Genomic DNA, 18,028 nt, shown 5'->3' on the forward strand with positions numbered 1-18,028 from the left:
TTTTCAAAATGATTTATGTGGCAGCAAATAATTCCACATACATATCAGTTTAAACTGGAACAGTTGTCACCACAGAAGTTGTCGAGTGCTTTTATTTACAGAAAAAAAGTGACTAGAGTTCATATATGTTACACTTTGATATTTGTTCCTTTTTATTCCTACCCATAGGGTAATAGGTCCACAGTAGCTTTGAGTGCATTATGAAACACACAAACCTAGGTTAATGTTTCCTTCACTATCCATACAAAAATGAACAAAATACCAACCGTAACACAGAAAACCAAACAAAAAAAGAACACCATGTTACAAAGTTACAGAAAATACATCTATAGTATCTCCTCCTCCTCTCACAAATACAGCAACAGAGCTTGTGACAAAGCACACAAATAATCTGGCTGAGGCACAGCACTCCAGCGGTGAAACAATAAGGCAATCCATCCTGGGTTGTATTCATTAGTCACCAAATTGAAGAAAACAGACTGAAATAGGGAATGACAACCTGAACCCAATAAGAAATACTATATTAATTTTCCGTTGCAAAATGTATTGCTCTGTTGTGCCGTAATGAATACGACCCTGGTTCTGCAGCAGGCTGAAGCTTGTCTTCTGAACAGCATCTGAGAGGCCTGCTCTGAGCCCACACAGGCAATGCGGTGGTGCTGACCAAGTGAAAACAGCGTACGTCGTTAAGAGGCCATACTGACGTCAGCCACAGTGGACAACGTTAACAGAGTTACATTGGTTGCGTACATTAGTGGCTGAGTACAGGGAGGGAGGGGTGATGAGTGTTTTTTGACTCGGTACAGATGTAGGATCTTAATTTGATACATTTCTCACTGCAGAAAAATAATCCTCCAGCAGTTTTGTAGGGTTTGAAACATTTTTTGTTATGCAAATCATTTTGAAGTGGAAATGACAAATTCTAGAAGCCTTTTAAAACCTTTTAATACACTACAAATTTGCATTTACTACTGTGCAGGATATTTCCTGCAACAACAGGGTGATAAAACTAAGATCCTACATCTGTTGGTCGACTGCAGGGATGGGTGTTCATCGATTGCAAAGGCACAGCTGTGTAGGCCACACTGCACACTTCCATATGTGAGATTATTCCGACTGCCTCCGTTTGCACTGCCATTTTCTGCAAACAGCTCCACCATTGAGATGATTGCTGTCCTGAACAGACTAGGCCTACACCACAATATTCTGATTGTGTAATGTGAGAAGAAGTCCTGAATCTTAGCTTGGTTCTCTGTGCTGTGGCCTGTGGCTCAGGTAACCCAGTGTTGCTACTCTGCAGCCTCTCTCCCCTACCATTACACTGATACTCCTGATTAGGTGCCTCTGGGTCGTGTTGGGGAAAGGCAGTGGGACGTTTGCATCCATAGGCTTGGCAGGCAGGCTGCATGGGGATGACTGTGCCCAGGAGAGCTCCTCTCTCTGAGGGCTGAATTGAAAGCCTACTTGGCCCAGCCTGTAGTGGCCTCTCCATTGATGTAGGCGAAACCGGGAAAGTGTTGAGAGTGTTCATACTCAGAGTTCCTGCGAGGGGCCAGGGGGGAGTACATGTCTCCAGAGGCGGCGTAGCGGGAGGAGTGTATAGGGGGACTGGTGTAACAGCTGTTGGCCGGTGAGACATCAGCCCACCGGGGGGTCACAGGCGTAGGGTGCAGCCGAGGAGTACCTCCCATCAAGCAGGGCTCCATCCGTGACATCTGGCTGTTGAGTGGGTACTGCCAAACAGAAGAGAATCTTGGGTGTTAGGTTTATGGTATTATACTGTATGTAACATGTACAGTGAGGGGAAAAAGTATTTGATCCCCTGCTGATTTTGAACGTTTGCCCACTGACAAAGAAATGATCGTTTTAATGGTAGGTTTATTTGAACAGTGAGAGACAGAATAACAAAACAAAATACCAGAAAAACGCATGTCAAAAATGTTATAAATTGATTTGCATTTTAATGAGGGAAATAAGTATTTGACCCCCTCTTAATCAGAAAGATTTCTGGCTTCCAGGTGTCTTTTATACAGGTAATAAACTGAGATTAGGAGCACACTCTTAAAGGGAGTGCTCCTAATCTCAGTTTGTTACCTGTATAAAAGACACCTGTCCACAGAAGCAATCAATCAATCAGATTCCAAACTCTCCACCATGGCCAAGACCAAAGAGCTCTCCAAGGATGTCAGGGACACGATTGTAGACCTACACAAGGCTGGAATGGGCTACAAGACCATCGCCAAGCAGCTTGGTGAGAAGGTGACAACAGTTGGTGTGATTATTCGCAAATGGAAGAAACACAAAATAACTGTCAATCTCCCTCGGCCTGGGGCTCCATGCAAGATCTCACCTCGTGGAGTTGCAATGATCATGAGAACGGTGAGGAATCATCCCAGAACTACACGGGAGGATCTTGTCAATGATCACAAGGTAGCTGGGACCATAGTCACCTAGAAAACAATTGGTAACACACTACGCCATGAAGGACTGAAATCCTGCAGCGCCCGCAAGGTCCCCCTGCTCAAGAAAGCACATATACATGCCCGTCTGAAGTTTGCCAATGCACATCTGAATGATTCAGAGGACAACTGGGTGAAAGTGTTGTGGTCAGATGAGACCAAAATGGAGCTCTTTGGCATCAACTCAACTCACCATGTTTGGAGGAGGAGGAATGCTGCCTATGACCCCAAGAACACCATCCCACCGTCAAACATGTAGGTGGAAACATTATGCTTTGGGGGTGTTTTTCTGCCAAGGGGACAGGACAACTTCACCGCATCAAAGGGACGATGGACAGGGCCATGTACCGTCAAATCTTGGGTGAGAACCTCCTTCCCTCAGCCAGGGCATTGAAAATGGGTCGTGGATTGGTATTCCAGCATGACAATGACCCAAAACACACGGCCAAGGCAAAAAAGGAGTGGCTCAAGAAGAAGCACATTAAGGTCCTGGAGTGGCCTAGCCAGTCTCAAGACCTTAATCCCATAGAAAATCTGTGGAGGGAGCTGAAGGTTCGAGTTGCCAAATGTCAGCCTTGAAACCTTAATGACTTGGAGAAGATCTGCAAAGAGGAGAGGGACAAAATCCCTCCTGAGATGTGTGCAAACCTGGTGGCCAACTACAAGAAACGTCTGACCTCCTTGATTGCCAACAAGGATTTTGCCACCAAGTACTAAGTCATGTTTTGCAGAGGGGTCAAATACGTATTTCCCTCATTAAAATGCAAATCAATTGATAACATTTTTGACATGCGTTTTTCTAGATTTTGTTGTTGTTATTCTGTCTCTCACTATTCAAATAAACCTACCATTAAAATTATAGACTGATCATTTCTTTGTCAGTGGGCAAACGTACAAAATCAGCAGGGGATCAAACACTTCTTCCCCTCACTGTATGTATCATATCTAGGGCTGGGTTTTTCCCTGAACACATGACCTGACCGAAGAAACCCCCTGCCCCTAATGAGGCTATAGCTGGACTCCAGAGTTTTTCCTGGTCACGTAATATTACTGGGCAAAACTACTGGCCCTTATGTAATAAATGATATGTAACATAACACAAATCTTTGATTTCTCTGTAACACTATGAGGTTTATAATTCATAATGAACATCAACAGTAGAACCCCTATGCACACCAAAACGTTGTAAATGATGGACATAAATAAGTCACTTCCTGAAACTGAGATGAGCGTTGGACTAGGATAAGTGGTCAGCCGGTAGTATTTTCGTTGCCCAGGGTGACTGACGACTAACAGCGCGGACAGAATCAGCTCCTCTTACAAAATATTTGGGACTGGTCAAGAAATCCAACAAAGTGTCCCATTTGTGTCTTCTCCTTCCCTTCCTCTTGAGAGATCCTCTCAGACACACTCAGACAAAGCGCACACATTGTGCCCGATTTAAGTTCAGAGCAGGGCGGACAAAAGTGGAAGTAAAAGTCTTTCCTCTTTATCCCACTAAATATAAACACACAGGCAACAGTCGGTTTGATTATGAGGGATGGTGGAACGGAAAAAGGCTGTCATCACGGGTCAGGGTGGCTCAGCGACCTCTTGTTCATGCTGAAAAGAGACCATTGAATAACAATATTTTAATAAATACCCCCCTGGCCTGGTCTATGGGGTCTATTGCCACTGGCTCAGAGAGGTGAAGAGACTATTGAGTGGTGGGAGGAGGAGGCAGAGAACAGGGACCCGGGGCCACTGGCTAGACCACCTTTCACTGTCTGCTGCTTCCGCTGGTGTGGAGTAGAGTAGAGGAGAGGGCAGGGGCGGCAGGTTCGAATCGCCAAGCCGACTTGGTGAAAAATCTGTCGATGTGCCTTCGAGCAAGGCACTTAACCCCAATTGCTTCTGTAAAGGTGTCAGCATTCTTCAGTTTGCCATGCCGAACCAAACAAGTGTGCTTGCATAATCCCTTAAAAGACCATTGGAAAACGAGAAAAAAAGCGGCAATAGTACTGTTTGTCTATTTTGAGACACCGTAGCCAGTATACACTTCTTCGAAATAGTCCAAATTAATCTAAGATAACTCAAGAAATCTGTCATTAATTATGACGTTTCTGCAGAGGAGATCTTAGTCACGCAATTTTACATCTAAGTAAGATGTTTGGTGCAGTATTTCTCAATGAAAGAATTTGCATGAAAATGAGTCATCGCTTGTTGAATGACAACAAAGACTTTATTGAAGAATCCCTATTGTTGACCAATCACCGACGAAGGGGCGTAGACTTCGGCTACCACTTTTTGTGTGCCTGAACAGCCAAAAAAAACGTTACCTATGTCCAAAACTAACAGAAATGTCACAAAATGTTTTCATAATATATGCATGAACTCTTCTGAACTGTTTGGGCTTAGAAGCATGCGGACGCCTTAAGTCTCTCTGGATAAGAGAGGAGAGGGGGATTCAGACTACTGACAACCATCTGATCTCCTCCCACTACAAAGACGGGGGAGGCTGGAGGACCCTTGACAGGAAATTTCCATCAGAAGGGTCAACTCACACCACTCGCTGCTATGGCTAAAGGCATCAGTATGCTTCAATTCGGCTGGTGCCTAGCTGAAATCGGCTAGCAGAACTGAGCAAGCGTGCTCTCATAATCCCTTAAAAGACATTCCCTGGAAATATGAGAAAAAAGTGGCAATAGTACTGTTTGTCCATATTGAGATGCCATAACCACTTCATCAAAATAGTCAGAATTAATCTAAAATAACTCAAGAAATTGGACCAACATTTTTAAGTTTTTTTGCAGAGGAGTTCTTAGTCGCACAGTTTTACATCTAACTAAGAGGTTTGGTGCAGTATTTCTCAAAGAAACAATGTGCATGAAAATGAGTCGTCTCTCATTGAAGGACAACAAAGACTTTATTGAAGAATCCCTACTGTTGACCAATCACCGATGAAGGGGTGTAGACTTCGGCTACCGACTTCGGTTTGCCTCTAGAAAAAAATGTGTGTGCCCGAACATCCGAAAAAACCTTCACTGAAGTCCAAAATGAACAAAAACTCACAAACTGTCATTATAATATATGCACAAACTCTTCCGAACTGTTTCAGCTGGGAAGCATGCGGACGCCATAACAGTGAATGAGCTCCACCGACACCGACACCACCACAAGGCTGCTGCACCCTCCTCCTCTCGCCTGCTCTTGTTCTTGTTGGATTCCTCTCTCTCTCTCCTTTCACACTCACTCTTGTATACCCCCGGTATGCCATGCTATAGAGTGTGTTTTGCATACTAACGAGCCCCGTTCTCATTTACACATCCTGTTCATATTAACATTCCTCTCTGATTTACCGCCTTGTGTAAAATTCAACCTTACAAAAGCTAGGATAGAATTGACGCCTCGCCTACAACCCAACCAGGAATATCACATCTATATTACATAGGGATGAGAATAGATATCAGAGGGAGGTCTTTAGTGGCACGTTGAAGAAAAATAAACAAGTATGCCTTCTGCGTCATTCTGCCTGATTCAATGTCACATATGTCAGTGGGTCTAGCGCCTCTGTAATGATGTACTATGGTTATTAGGTGATTTCACAGCCTTTCTCTGTCAAATAACCCAGCAGACTGTCTAATTTTTCTCTTTGTAATGGATTTGATACAGTGTTTCACTGGCTTTCTTCCCTCTCTGCTCTGACGTCAATGAAATACAATGGAGTCTACTCCAGGACCCAAGCCAAGAACAACTATTGTCACCAACAAAGTCTTGCAGGTGTGGTGAACTGTGTGAAAAGTTGGAATTGTTGACTGTGGCTAAATTTCAGTATTATAAAACAGGCAAGAAACATATATGTTCAATGACAAAAAAGCAAATATAAAGTCAATTTCGGCAACCAGAACCAAATGTTGTGTGTGCTCTGAGAGGCTAATATCAAGCTAATGTAAGCTAATGCTTTTCGACTGGATGTGCGTAGTCCAGTATAAAGTTACAGAATTTTCTCCACTGTGATTCCATCCAGTATACACCGTTAGCAGATTCTCAGGTGAATGTAGGTGATATGGTCTGATTTGTAATTTGGGAGTCCAAGTTTGGACTGACCTGTGCAGAAGTGCGGTGGTAGGCGGGATAATGGAGGGGGGCAGGAATGCCCGGTTCATGGGCCAGACTGGGGTACTGGCTCTGGATGGAGTGGGGGTGCTGGTTGGAGTAGCTTCCGTAGTTATAGCTCCCAGTGAACCTGGAGAGTGCGCACAAAAACAGGTCAACATCATATATTCAATGTAGTACTTTAAATGTTTTCCATACATTTGTTTGTAAGAAATCAGATAACCCCTCTATGAGAGCTCAAAACCCCTCTATGAGAGCTTATAACCCCTCTATGAGAGCTCATAATGCCCCTATAAGACCTTATAACCACCCTATGAGAGCTCATAACCACCCTATGAGAGCTCATAACCCCTCTATGGCAGCTCATAACCCCCCTATGAGAGCTCACTACCCCTCTATGACAACTCATAACCCCTCTATGACAGCTCATAACAGCCATCTATGAGAGCTCATAATCCCTCTATGACAGCTCACCCGTGCTCATCCCGGTGTGCGTAGACTGGCAGTCGATGGGCGGAGGAGGGAGGGGGCACTGGGGCACCACTGCGCATGCAAGGCTGCTGTTGTCCGCCCTCAGAAGGGGTGCCGCTTGACGTTGTCACTGTGTACGTAAGGGACCAGGTATATGACTGAACAGCTCCTGGCACACACACGTAACACATACACACACAGAGACAAAGGGATTGGCACAGAGGAATCTACCTTGCCGTGACCCTTAGAAACCAACCCAATGAATGAGCACAGGCAGGATATGCCCATTCTAATAAATAATTTAATTCAACTTCTATGTATTAATGAATTAATCTGACATTATGTACTTTGTTGGACATAATCGTAACATTACCTACAGAACATGACCACAGACATGTGGGATTGCTTCTATAGTATTGTAGTTCCAGTCTAGTATTAGCTCAATATCCAAGCAACACTCCCCACTAACAGATTCCCTCCCCAGTACCCCAGTGTTGCTGTCTGTCTCTCTCACCTGTGGTGGCTGTGGCCCCTGTGTACTCTGGGGACTGGGCAGCAGCGGGGGAGCTGGCGGCTGGGACCCCCACTGAGGTGACAGACTTGGCCGGGGAGAAAGGCCCTGGGGACGTGGATGTGGGCGTGGTCTCCGTCAGCATCATCTCTTCCTCTTGCTCAGCTATAAGAAGGGGTCAGAGGTCAATAAACTATTCGAGAGACAGCAGGTTCTTATGTCCTCAAGAGTCAGTGTACTTCATACAGCATTCAATATCAGTACTGTCAAAATACATGTTGTTAAAATGCATTTCTCGTTGTTTTTGTAGCAGCAACAATACTGATGATAGTATGACAGGTCTTTTTTTTACCTTTATTTTACTAGGCAAGTCAGTTAAGAACAAATTCTTATTTTCAATGACAGCCTAGGAACAGTGGGTTAACTGCCTGTTCAGGGGCAGAACGACAGATTTGTACCTTGTCAGCTCAGGGGTTTGAACTTGCAACCTTCCGGTTACTAGTCCAACGCTCTAACCACTAGGCTACGCTGCCACCTCATTCCCAAAGTCCTATACAGAAGTATTAGTAATATTATTATTATTAGTAATAGTAGGAGTAAAAGTAGTAGAAATTGTAGTACTGGTAATTGTGATTGTAGAAATACTAAGAGTTGCAGTGGCAATGCAGTGCTGTAGTAGTAGTAGTATTGGAAGCAGTTCCCTTAGTAGTTGTTGACAGAGTGGGGGTCTGACCTGTGTTGCCCTCTGCCTTCATGGACCTCATGAGCTCGTTAGCCCTCTCCTGGCAGTGCAGGGACTCCAGTAGGTACAGCACATAGTCATCAAACATCAGGTGGATCAGGTGGAACGAGCCTACACACAGACAGACAGAGAGAGAGGTGAGATTAAAGTTTCTTTATATTGACATACGCACCTTAACAAAGCTAGTTTCAAGGGCACATTTAAATTATTCGCTTTTATCATCTAGAAGGCGGAGACAGTACAGATGCATCAAAGCTGGGACCGAGAGACTGATTAACAGCTTCTATCTCCAGGCCATCAGGCTGTTAAACAGTCGCCACTGGCCAGCCTACGCCAAGTACACTATCGTGAACTTTCGTTACTGTTACTAGCCAGCTACCACCTGGTAATCTACCCTGTACATTAGAGACTGCTTTGCCCTATGTACAGTACGGAGGTTTACATACACCTGAGCCAAATACATTTAAACTCAGTTTTTCAAAATTCCTGATATTTAATCCTAGTAAAAATTCCCTGTCTTAGGTCAGTTAGGTTCACCACTTTATTTTAAGAATGTGAAATGTCTGAATAATAGTAGAGAGAATGATTTATTTCAGCTTTTATTTCTTTCATTACATTCCCAGTGGATCAGAAGTTTACATACACTCAATTAGTATTTGGTAGCATTGCCTTTAAATTGTTTAACTTGGGTCAAACGTTTCGGGTTGCCTTCCACAAGCTTCCCACAAGAAGTTGGGTGAATTTTGGCCCATTCCTCCAGACAGAGCTGGTGTAACTGAGTCAGGTTTGTAGGCCTCCTTGCTTACACACACGTTTTCGGTTCTGCCCACAAATTCTCTATGGGATTGAGATCAGGGCTTTGACTTTGTTGTCCTTAATCCATTTTGCCACAACTTTGGAAGTATGCTCGGGGTCATTGTCCATTTGGAAGACCCATTTGCGACCAAGCTTTAAATTCCTGACAGATGTCTTGAGATGTTGCTTCAATATATCCACATAATTTTCCTACCTAATGATTCCATCTATTTTGTGAAGTGCACCAGTCCCTTCTGCAACAAACCACCCCCACAACATGATGCTGCCACCCCTGTGGTTGGGATGGTATTCTTTGGCTTGCAAGCCTCCCCCTTTTTCCTCCAAACATAACGATGATCATTATGGCCAAACAGTTATATTTTTGTTTCATCAGACCAGAGGATATTTCTCCAAAAAGTACAATCTTTGTCCCCATGTGCAGTTGCAAACCATATTCTGGCTTTTTTTATGGCGGTTTTGGAGCAGTGGCTTCTTCCTTGCTGATTGGCCTTTCAGGTTATGGTTAGGTTATTCACAAGGTCCTTTGCTGTTGTTCTGGGATTGATTTGATTTGCACTTTTTGCACCAAAGTACGTTCATCTCTAGGAGACAGAACTCATCTCCTTCCTGAGCGGTATGACGGCTGCTTAATTTTACTGGAATTTTCCAAGCTGTTTAAAGGTACAGTCAACTTAGCGTATGTGAACTTCTGACCCACTGGAATTGTGATACAGCGAATTATAAGTGAAATAATCTGTCTGTAAACAATTGTTGGAAAAAATGACTTGTGTCATGCACAAAGTAGATGTCCTAACCGACTTGCCAAAGCTATAGTTTGTTAACAAGAAATATGTGGAGTGGTTGAAAAACAAGTTTTAATGACTCCAACCTAAGTGTATGTAAACTTCCGACTTCAACTGTATATAGAGTCATTGAACACTGGTCACTTGAATACTGTTTTACCCACTTTATATGTATATACTGTATTCTAGTCATGGTTCATCCTATATAACTACTGCTGAACACACCTTTGCTCTGACCTTTCGGGCAGGCTTCGCAAAACTGCGGTACACCATTGATTATTATAGCATGTGAGGGAGCAGAACAACTGGGCAGTCATTGTCATCAAAAGAGACAGGGGGCTGTTTCTTGTTTCCTGGTACAAAGTCGCTGCCCCAAATATGACAGCTGACCCCTGGGTCTGGTATGGGAAATGACTGAGACTGTCGCTGGGGAAGGAAAGGAGCGTGACACAATTGTGACATTGTGCTGGTCACTCCAGCCATCGTGCGCATAATAAACACCAGCAGCTATTCACGGAATGGAGTAATGCAATACTGCTTGGTCATAAAATTTAAAAGATAGGCAAACCCATTGGGGGGGGTAGCCATTGTTAATGAACTGTTTTTGCACAGAGAGCTGTTTTATCAAAACACTGCAACCAGCTGTGGCTTTGATATTAACAGACAGGCCTGAAGGGGAGAGGAGAGGGAATGGGAGTCATTTTTTAAACATTTTACAGCCCCTATATATTTCAGTGCCTTGGTCACCGCTAGCTAGTAAAGTAAAGGCTAGGGGTGCCATGCCAACAAGGCAGCCATCTTACGACCACGCTTTCCCCCTGTTTTGTATTGGGAGAACAATCGAAGGGGATTCTCTGCTGAGTCTGGGCACAACTTTTCTTATTATCATTTCCCAAAAATGGGGTGAGGGGCTTAAACTACTTTTGGACCTATGTGCATAGTAGCATATTCATATCTCAGTTCAGCACGTTTTGGGACAATGCCCTGGGTAATCTGTTTGTGTTCTTCAAAGTCTTTTCTAGTCAACTACTGTCTGACACTAGTGACACCAGCAACATGCTCCAATAACATTACATAACCCCCCTATAACAAACGTTTTTCCTGTGTCGGCTAATACATGCCCCAGCCCAATGCTAGATCCAACCACTCACCAAAGCTAGGCGCACTGTGGAGGGTCATATCCCGGATGACTCGTGTCCCGAAACACGACCACATGAGCAGGAACTGCTGGGCCACCTTCTTCAGGCACCCAGGCCTCTTCCCTGCTACCTAAAGGGGACATTTCCATGAGAAAAGAAGGGGAAGGGTTGGGGAGGGAGAGAATTAACCCCTGGGATCGTATTGGGGCTTAACCCTCAGGAACGAAAAACATGTCAACAAGTTAACTATTTAATTTGCCCCTGGGGACAGGCCTTCCCATTGAACCATTGTCTGGGGAGTCCAGGACGTTGCCAGGGCAACAACATTTTACAAGCCCATATCTGGAGCATAATGGCCACAAATGGGAGCCATGAAGACATCATTAACTAGGAGAGTGGCTCTGCATCAGCATGGAGAAACGGATGTCATTCAAATGCATAGTTTATTTTTAAAGGGCCATAATCCTTACTGATTTGCTGTATAAATATACTTCAACAATAAAATAACACATCGTCGCCCAGAATGGCCTTGGTAAATGTAACACATACGTCACTGTGGACATTTTTAGGGGGACAATTGAAGAGGTTATTTCTATACTTTCCACTTACAAACAGCATACGCCATGCTGTAGCAATAGTAGAAAGCACATGCCTCAAGAGGATGTCTGGATGTTTTCTGATGATATATCCTAGATCTTAACAGGGCATAAAAAAATATGTTTTTGTGGAAATATGAAGTCATGAGTTCTTTAACTGACCTTGACAACACAGCGGTCCACCATGGAGTCCAGCCACTCTATGTAGCCCTCTATAGGAGACTGCTCCTCCAAAAGACGGTCAAACTCCTGGTACACTGAGATTGGAAGGAGACGAGAGCTGCATCTAGCCACAGTTTGTCAACACATAGCTACAGATAACAATTTGGATCAAATGAAGAAGTGGAAAAATTGTAGTGTGTGGACCTAAATAACCATTACTTAAATCAATCAAACTACCAAAACCAGCAGCATATACAGTATGTCTTGTATGTGGCTATGTATCTTATTTGTTGCTATTGTGCATAATTTCTCTCTGTCTAATAGAACAGAATGAGAGTTTTTTATGCAACACCAGCCAATCTGTGACCTGTGACCCTATCACGGCCATTTCAGAGGGATACTGCTGAAATGAATTTGAGATGCTCCAAGGGGTGTTTCAGAGCAGAGTCAACTTGCTTAACCTTTCAGCCTCCATCATTACGGCTTGACTTTCCTGGCCGTGGGAATGATTGTCCAATGGGTGACATCTACTGTGTGTTATTGGCAGTTGTGGGTGTGTGGGAATGAAGTGCATTTCTCTCCTACAATGCATGAAGGAGAGCAAACAATTTAAATAAAGTGTATTGGAGCTCAAGAGGGTTGTTTAGAATGTGTCTTCTAGACTTTGGGACTAAACGTAACTTCATGTGAATGCTGTTACAGGGATAGTGTATGTGTGTGTGTGTGTGTGTTTGTGCACATAAGTCTGTGTCTGCGTCCCTACTGTGGGCTTGTCTTGCCCTTACAGTGGATGATGAGCCGCCGTTGCTCCTCCCGTGTGTCCTCCATGGTGTAGAGTGTCTGCTTGGTGATGCTGTTCAGGTCCACGTTCCTCCAGTCCTCCATCATCTGAAAGGTGATGTCTGCACTGTGGATCACCGTCCGCGACGCCTTCCCAGAGACGCATCAAAACACACATTATTAGATAGTGCATTATTAGATGGTGATACACACTGCATATATCTTTATCAGTCATATCATCATGTGGATTTCATTACATTGATACAGGGATATAGCTACCTGACATAGATGGTTCAAAGATGTCTGCCGCTTGAGAACCTGAGAAAATCTTCTAGATACTGTGGATGAAATGGAGAGGAAATATGAACTGTTGTGCTTTATACAGAATACCATTTAGCTATCGGAACCAGTATTCTAAAATCGGCGCTTTCTTCTTATTCTAAGACTCAGTATATCATCATTGTTGTCATAATAGGAGTAAGAGTAACAATGTTATTTTTCAATGCAGACACCTACATTCGAACTTGATATTCCTCAGGTTTTCAGGCAGGTTGTGAAGTGCTACTTTAAGCCACTCATCCAGCTGTTTGGCAAACTTCCGGATAACCTGGGTCAAACTGGATCAACACACATAGAGTACATCTAAATTACATCACAAATAACGAGGCAAAACGAGAGCTTGGGACTATACGGCTCTATCTGCAGTTTTGCCAAACAAATTGTCATTGACATAGCCTTGACATAGCAACGATTAAAACATTCCCTAACCAGAAACCGTGGATTGATGGCAGCATTCGTGTGAAACTGAAGGCACGAACCACTGCTTTTAATCAGGGCAAGGTGTCTGGTAACATGACTGAATACAAACAGTGCAGCTATTCCCTCCGCAAGGCTATCAAACAAGCTAAGCGCCAGTACAGAGACAAAGTAGAATCTCAATTCAACGGCTCAGACACAAGAGGTATGTGGCAGGGTCTACAGTCAATCACGGACTACAGGAAGAAACCCAGCCCAGTCACGGACCAGGATGTCTTGCTCCCAGGCAGACTAAATAACTTTTTTGCCCGCTTTGAGGACAATACAGTGCCACTGACACGGCCTGCAACGGAAACATGCGGTCTCTCCTTCACTGCAGCCGAAGTGAGTAAGACATTTAAACGTGTTAACCCTCGCAAGGCTGCAGGCCCAGACGGCATCCCCAGCCGCGCCCTCAGAGCATGCGCAGACCAGCTGGCCGGTGTGTTTACGGACATATTCAATCAATCCCTATACCAGTCTGCTGTTCCCACATGCTTCAAGAGGGCCACCATTGTTCCTGTTCCCAAGAAAGCTAAGGTAACTGAGCTAAACGACTACCGCCCGTAGCACTCACATCCGTCATCATGAAGTGCTTTGAGAGACTAGTCAAGGACCATATCACCTCCACCCTACCTGACACCCTTGACCCACTCCAATTTGCTTACCGCCCAAATAGGTCCACAGACGATGCAATCTCAACCACACTGCACACTGCCCTAACCCATCTGGACAAGAGGAATACCTATGTGAGAATGCTGTTCATCGACTACAGCTCGGCATTCAACACCATAGTACCCTCCAAGCTCGTCATCAAGCTCGAGACCCTGGGTCTCGACTCCGCCCTGTGCAACTGGGTACTGGACTTCCTGACGGGCCGCCCCCAGGTGGTGAGGGTAGGCAACAACATCTCCTCCCCGCTGATCCTCAACACTGGGGCCCCACAAGGGTGCGTTCTGAGCCCTCTCCTGTACTCCCTGTTCACCCACGACTGCGTGGCCATGCACGCCTCCAACTCAATCATCAAGTTTGCGGACGACAGAACAGTGGTAGGCTTGATTACCAACAACGACGAGACGGCCTACAGGGAGGAGGTGAGGGCCCTCGGAGTGTGGTGTCAGGAAAATAACCTCACACTCAACGTCAACAAAACTAAGGAGATGATTGTGGACTTCAGGAAACAGCAGAGGGAACACCCCCATCCACATCGATGGAACAGTAGTGGAGAGGGTAGCAAGTTTTAAGTTCCTCGGCATACACATCACAGACAAGCTGAATTGGTCCACTCACACAGACAGCATCGTGAGGAAGGCGCAGCAGCGCCTCTTCAACCTCAGGAGGCTGAAGAAATTCGGCTTGTCACCAAAAGCACTCACAAACTTCTACAGATGCACAATCGAGAGCATCCTGGCGGGCTGTATCACCGCCTGGTATGGCAACTGCACCGCCCTCAACCGCAAGGCTCTCCAGAGGGTAGTGAGGTCTGCACAACGCATCACCGGGGGCAAACTACCTGCCCTCCAGGACACCTACACCACCCGATGCTACAGGAAGGCCATAAAGATCATCAAGGACATCAACCACCCGAGCCACTGCCTGTTCACCCCGCTGCCATCCAGAAGGCGAGGTCAGTACAGGTGCATCAAAGCTGGGACCGAGAGACTGAAAAACAGCTTCTATCTCAAGGCCATCAGACTGTTAAACAGCCACCACTAACATTGAGTGGCTACTGCCAACACACTGTCAATGACACTGACTCTACTCCAGCCACTTTAATCATGGGAATTGATGGGAAATGATGTAAATATATCACTAGCCACTTTAAACAATGCTACCTTATATAATGTTACTTACCCTACATTGTTCATCTCATATGCATACGTTGATACTGTACTCTATATCATCGACTGCATCCTTATGTAATACATGTATCACTAGCCACTTTAACTATGCCACTTGGTTTACATACTTATCTCATATGTATATACTGTACTCGATATCATCTACTGTATCTTGCCTATGCTGCTCTGTACCATCACTCATTCATATATCCTTATGTACATATTCTTTATCCCCTTACACTGTGTATGACAGTAGTTTTTTTTGGAATTGTTAGTTAGATTACTTGCTCGTTATTACTGCATTGTCGGAACTAGAAGCACAAGCATTTCGCTACACTCGCATTAACATCTGCTAACCATGTGTATGTGACAAATAAAATTTGATTTGATTTGATTTGATTTGATTTGTGTGCCCAGTGGGAAGCTCTCAAAATGGCAAGTTTGCTAAGCCAGTCTTTTAAACAAACAATATACAGGTCAAAGTATGTTTAAAACGGTGTGGATCTCATGGACTGTCAGTCTTTGCATTCATAGATCTGTCTATGAATTTGAAATGTTGGGCTGAAACACAGGATTGTAGTATTACTCATCCCTGGGGAGTGGATAGGAGCGACAGTGCACACTCATTCACCTATCAGGCAGTGCTTGAAGGACTGTGGGCATGAGAACCCCAGAGATTGCCTTATAGAGGATGGAGTCACAGACGCCCACAATGTTGACCACAGTGGAGGAGCCCAGGACAGGGAGCATGTGCGGGGGCATGCCCTGCCAAAAGTGCAGCAGGAAGCTCTGGACCTGGAGACACCCAAGAGAGGAGGGTTATAGGAGGGTTATTGTCTTAACATCACATACAATACAACTAAAGAGACTAGAGAGACTTAAACAATATTGATGAACAATATTGTGAATTCAAGTTAGAAGCAGTTTCTTGTGATAGGCTTGTAGCATAAACATTTGATTACGGGTTATGAGATTAGATCATGAAAATGGTAGGTTTTAATTTGGAAGCTCATAATCTTTTCCTTTTTTGAACCCAATTTCAAAAAGAGAATAAAAAAAGTCCACAAAAAAAGAAACACAAAGGCCTGTTTCATTTAGTGGGACTGGTAAATAAAGGGGCATAATTTATTTTATTTATTTATTTCACCTTATTTCACTTTATTTAACCAGGTAGGCTAGTTGAGAACAAGTTCTCATTTACAACTGTGACCTGGCCAAAATAAAGCAAAGCAGTGCAACACAAACAACAACACAGAGTTACACATGGAGTAAACAAACATACAGTCAATAATACAATTGAAAAGGTCTATATACAGTGTGTGCAAATGAGGTAGGATAAGGGAGGTAAGGCAATAAATAGTCCACAGTGGCAAAATAATTACAATATAGCAATTAAACACTGGAGTGATAGATGTGCAGAAGATGAGTGTGCAAGTAGAGATAACAGAAAATAACAGTATGGGGATGAGGTAGTTGGATGGGCTATTTACAGATGAGCTATGTACACGTGCAGTGATCTGTGAGCTGCTCTGACAGCTGGTGCTTAAAGCTAGTGAGGGAGATATGAGTCTCCAGCTTCAGTGATTTTTGCAGTTCGTTCCAGTCATTGGCTGCAGAGAACTGGAAGGAAAGCCAGCCGATTGGCTTTAGGGGTGACCAGTAAATATACTTATTTTCCACCATAATTTGCAAATAAATTCATTAAACATCCTACAATGTGATTTTCTGGATTTTCTTTCTCTAATTTTGTCTGTCATAGTTGAAGTGTACCTATGATGAAAATTGCAGGCCTCTCTCATCTTTTTAAGTGGGAGAACTTGCACAATTGGTGGCTGACTATATACTTTTTTGCCCCACTGTATATCTGTTCCTGGTTCTACATTTGTTGAATGGGCCGTGCTTATTTAAGATGGTGAGGAAGGCACTTTTAACGAATAACCAGGCATCCTCTACTGACAGAATGAGGTCAATATCCTTCCAGGATACCCAGGCCAGGTTGATTAGAAAGGCCTGCTAGCTGAAGTGTTTTAGGGAGCGTTTGACAGTGATGAGGGGTGGTCGTTTGACTGCAGACCCATTACGGACACAGGCAATGAGGCAGTGATTGCTGAGATCCTCATTGAAGACAGCAGAGGTTTATTTGGAGGGCAGGTTGGTTAGGATGATATCTATGAGGTTGCCCGTGTTTACAGATTTGGGTTTGTACCTGGTAGGTTCATTGATCATTTGTGTGAAATTGAGAGCATCAAGCTTAGATTGTTGGATGGCCGGGTTGTTAACCATGTCCCAGTTTAGGTCACCTAATAGCACAAGCGCTGAAGATAGATGGGGGGCAATCAATTCACATATGGTGTCTAGGGCAACAGAGGAACAGAGGAGGAGTAGGATAAGGGTAAGGCTAAAGGTTATAAGAACTGGCCGTCTAGTACGTTTGGAACAGAGAGTAGAAGGAGCAGGTTTCTGGGCGTGATAGAATAGATTCAAGGCATAATGTACAGACAAAGGTATGCTAGGATATGAATACAGTTGAGGTAAAACTATGCATTGAGTGACGATGAGAGAGTTATTGAGATGGACAGATATGAAAAGTGGCTTGCCTCGTCAAAGTTTGCGCGTATTACTGTATCCAGTATCCTCTGGCAGTGAGTTCTGTACATCATGATGAACGTTGACACCTGTAGGAAAATGCAGAGAACACTGAGTACACAGTGCATTCGGAAAGTATTCAGACCCCTTTACTTTTTCCACATTTTGTCACGTAACAACCTTATTCAAAAATGTATTAAATTGTTTTTTCCCTCATCAATCTACACACAATACCTCATAATGACAAAGCAAA

The 18,028-nt window shown here is 44.1% G+C and overlaps 1 protein-coding gene across 1 annotated transcript in view; it reads right to left on the reverse strand.

The window, feature by feature from the left end:
- The window catches only part of LOC112232097 (transcription factor RFX4), a 33,830-nt gene continuing 15,802 nt past the window's right edge, over nt 1-18,028 (reverse strand). Inside the window, exons 7-18 of the mRNA XM_024398898.2 lie at nt 17,787-17,864; nt 15,821-15,984; nt 13,070-13,170; nt 12,833-12,891; nt 12,559-12,703; nt 11,774-11,868; nt 11,028-11,145; nt 8,270-8,389; nt 7,540-7,701; nt 7,029-7,194; nt 6,546-6,684; nt 1-1,733 (exon numbers count right to left, since the gene is read on the reverse strand). Of these exons, the coding sequence (XP_024254666.1) occupies nt 1,461-1,733; nt 6,546-6,684; nt 7,029-7,194; nt 7,540-7,701; nt 8,270-8,389; nt 11,028-11,145; nt 11,774-11,868; nt 12,559-12,703; nt 12,833-12,891; nt 13,070-13,170; nt 15,821-15,984; nt 17,787-17,864 (1,620 nt within the window). The 3' untranslated portion in view covers nt 1-1,460. The remainder of the gene's footprint in view (nt 1,734-6,545; nt 6,685-7,028; nt 7,195-7,539; nt 7,702-8,269; nt 8,390-11,027; nt 11,146-11,773; nt 11,869-12,558; nt 12,704-12,832; nt 12,892-13,069; nt 13,171-15,820; nt 15,985-17,786; nt 17,865-18,028) is intronic.

This window comes from Oncorhynchus tshawytscha, linkage group LG06 (assembly GCF_018296145.1).
Source record: "Oncorhynchus tshawytscha isolate Ot180627B linkage group LG06, Otsh_v2.0, whole genome shotgun sequence".
Taxonomy (NCBI): domain Eukaryota; kingdom Metazoa; phylum Chordata; class Actinopteri; order Salmoniformes; family Salmonidae; genus Oncorhynchus; species Oncorhynchus tshawytscha.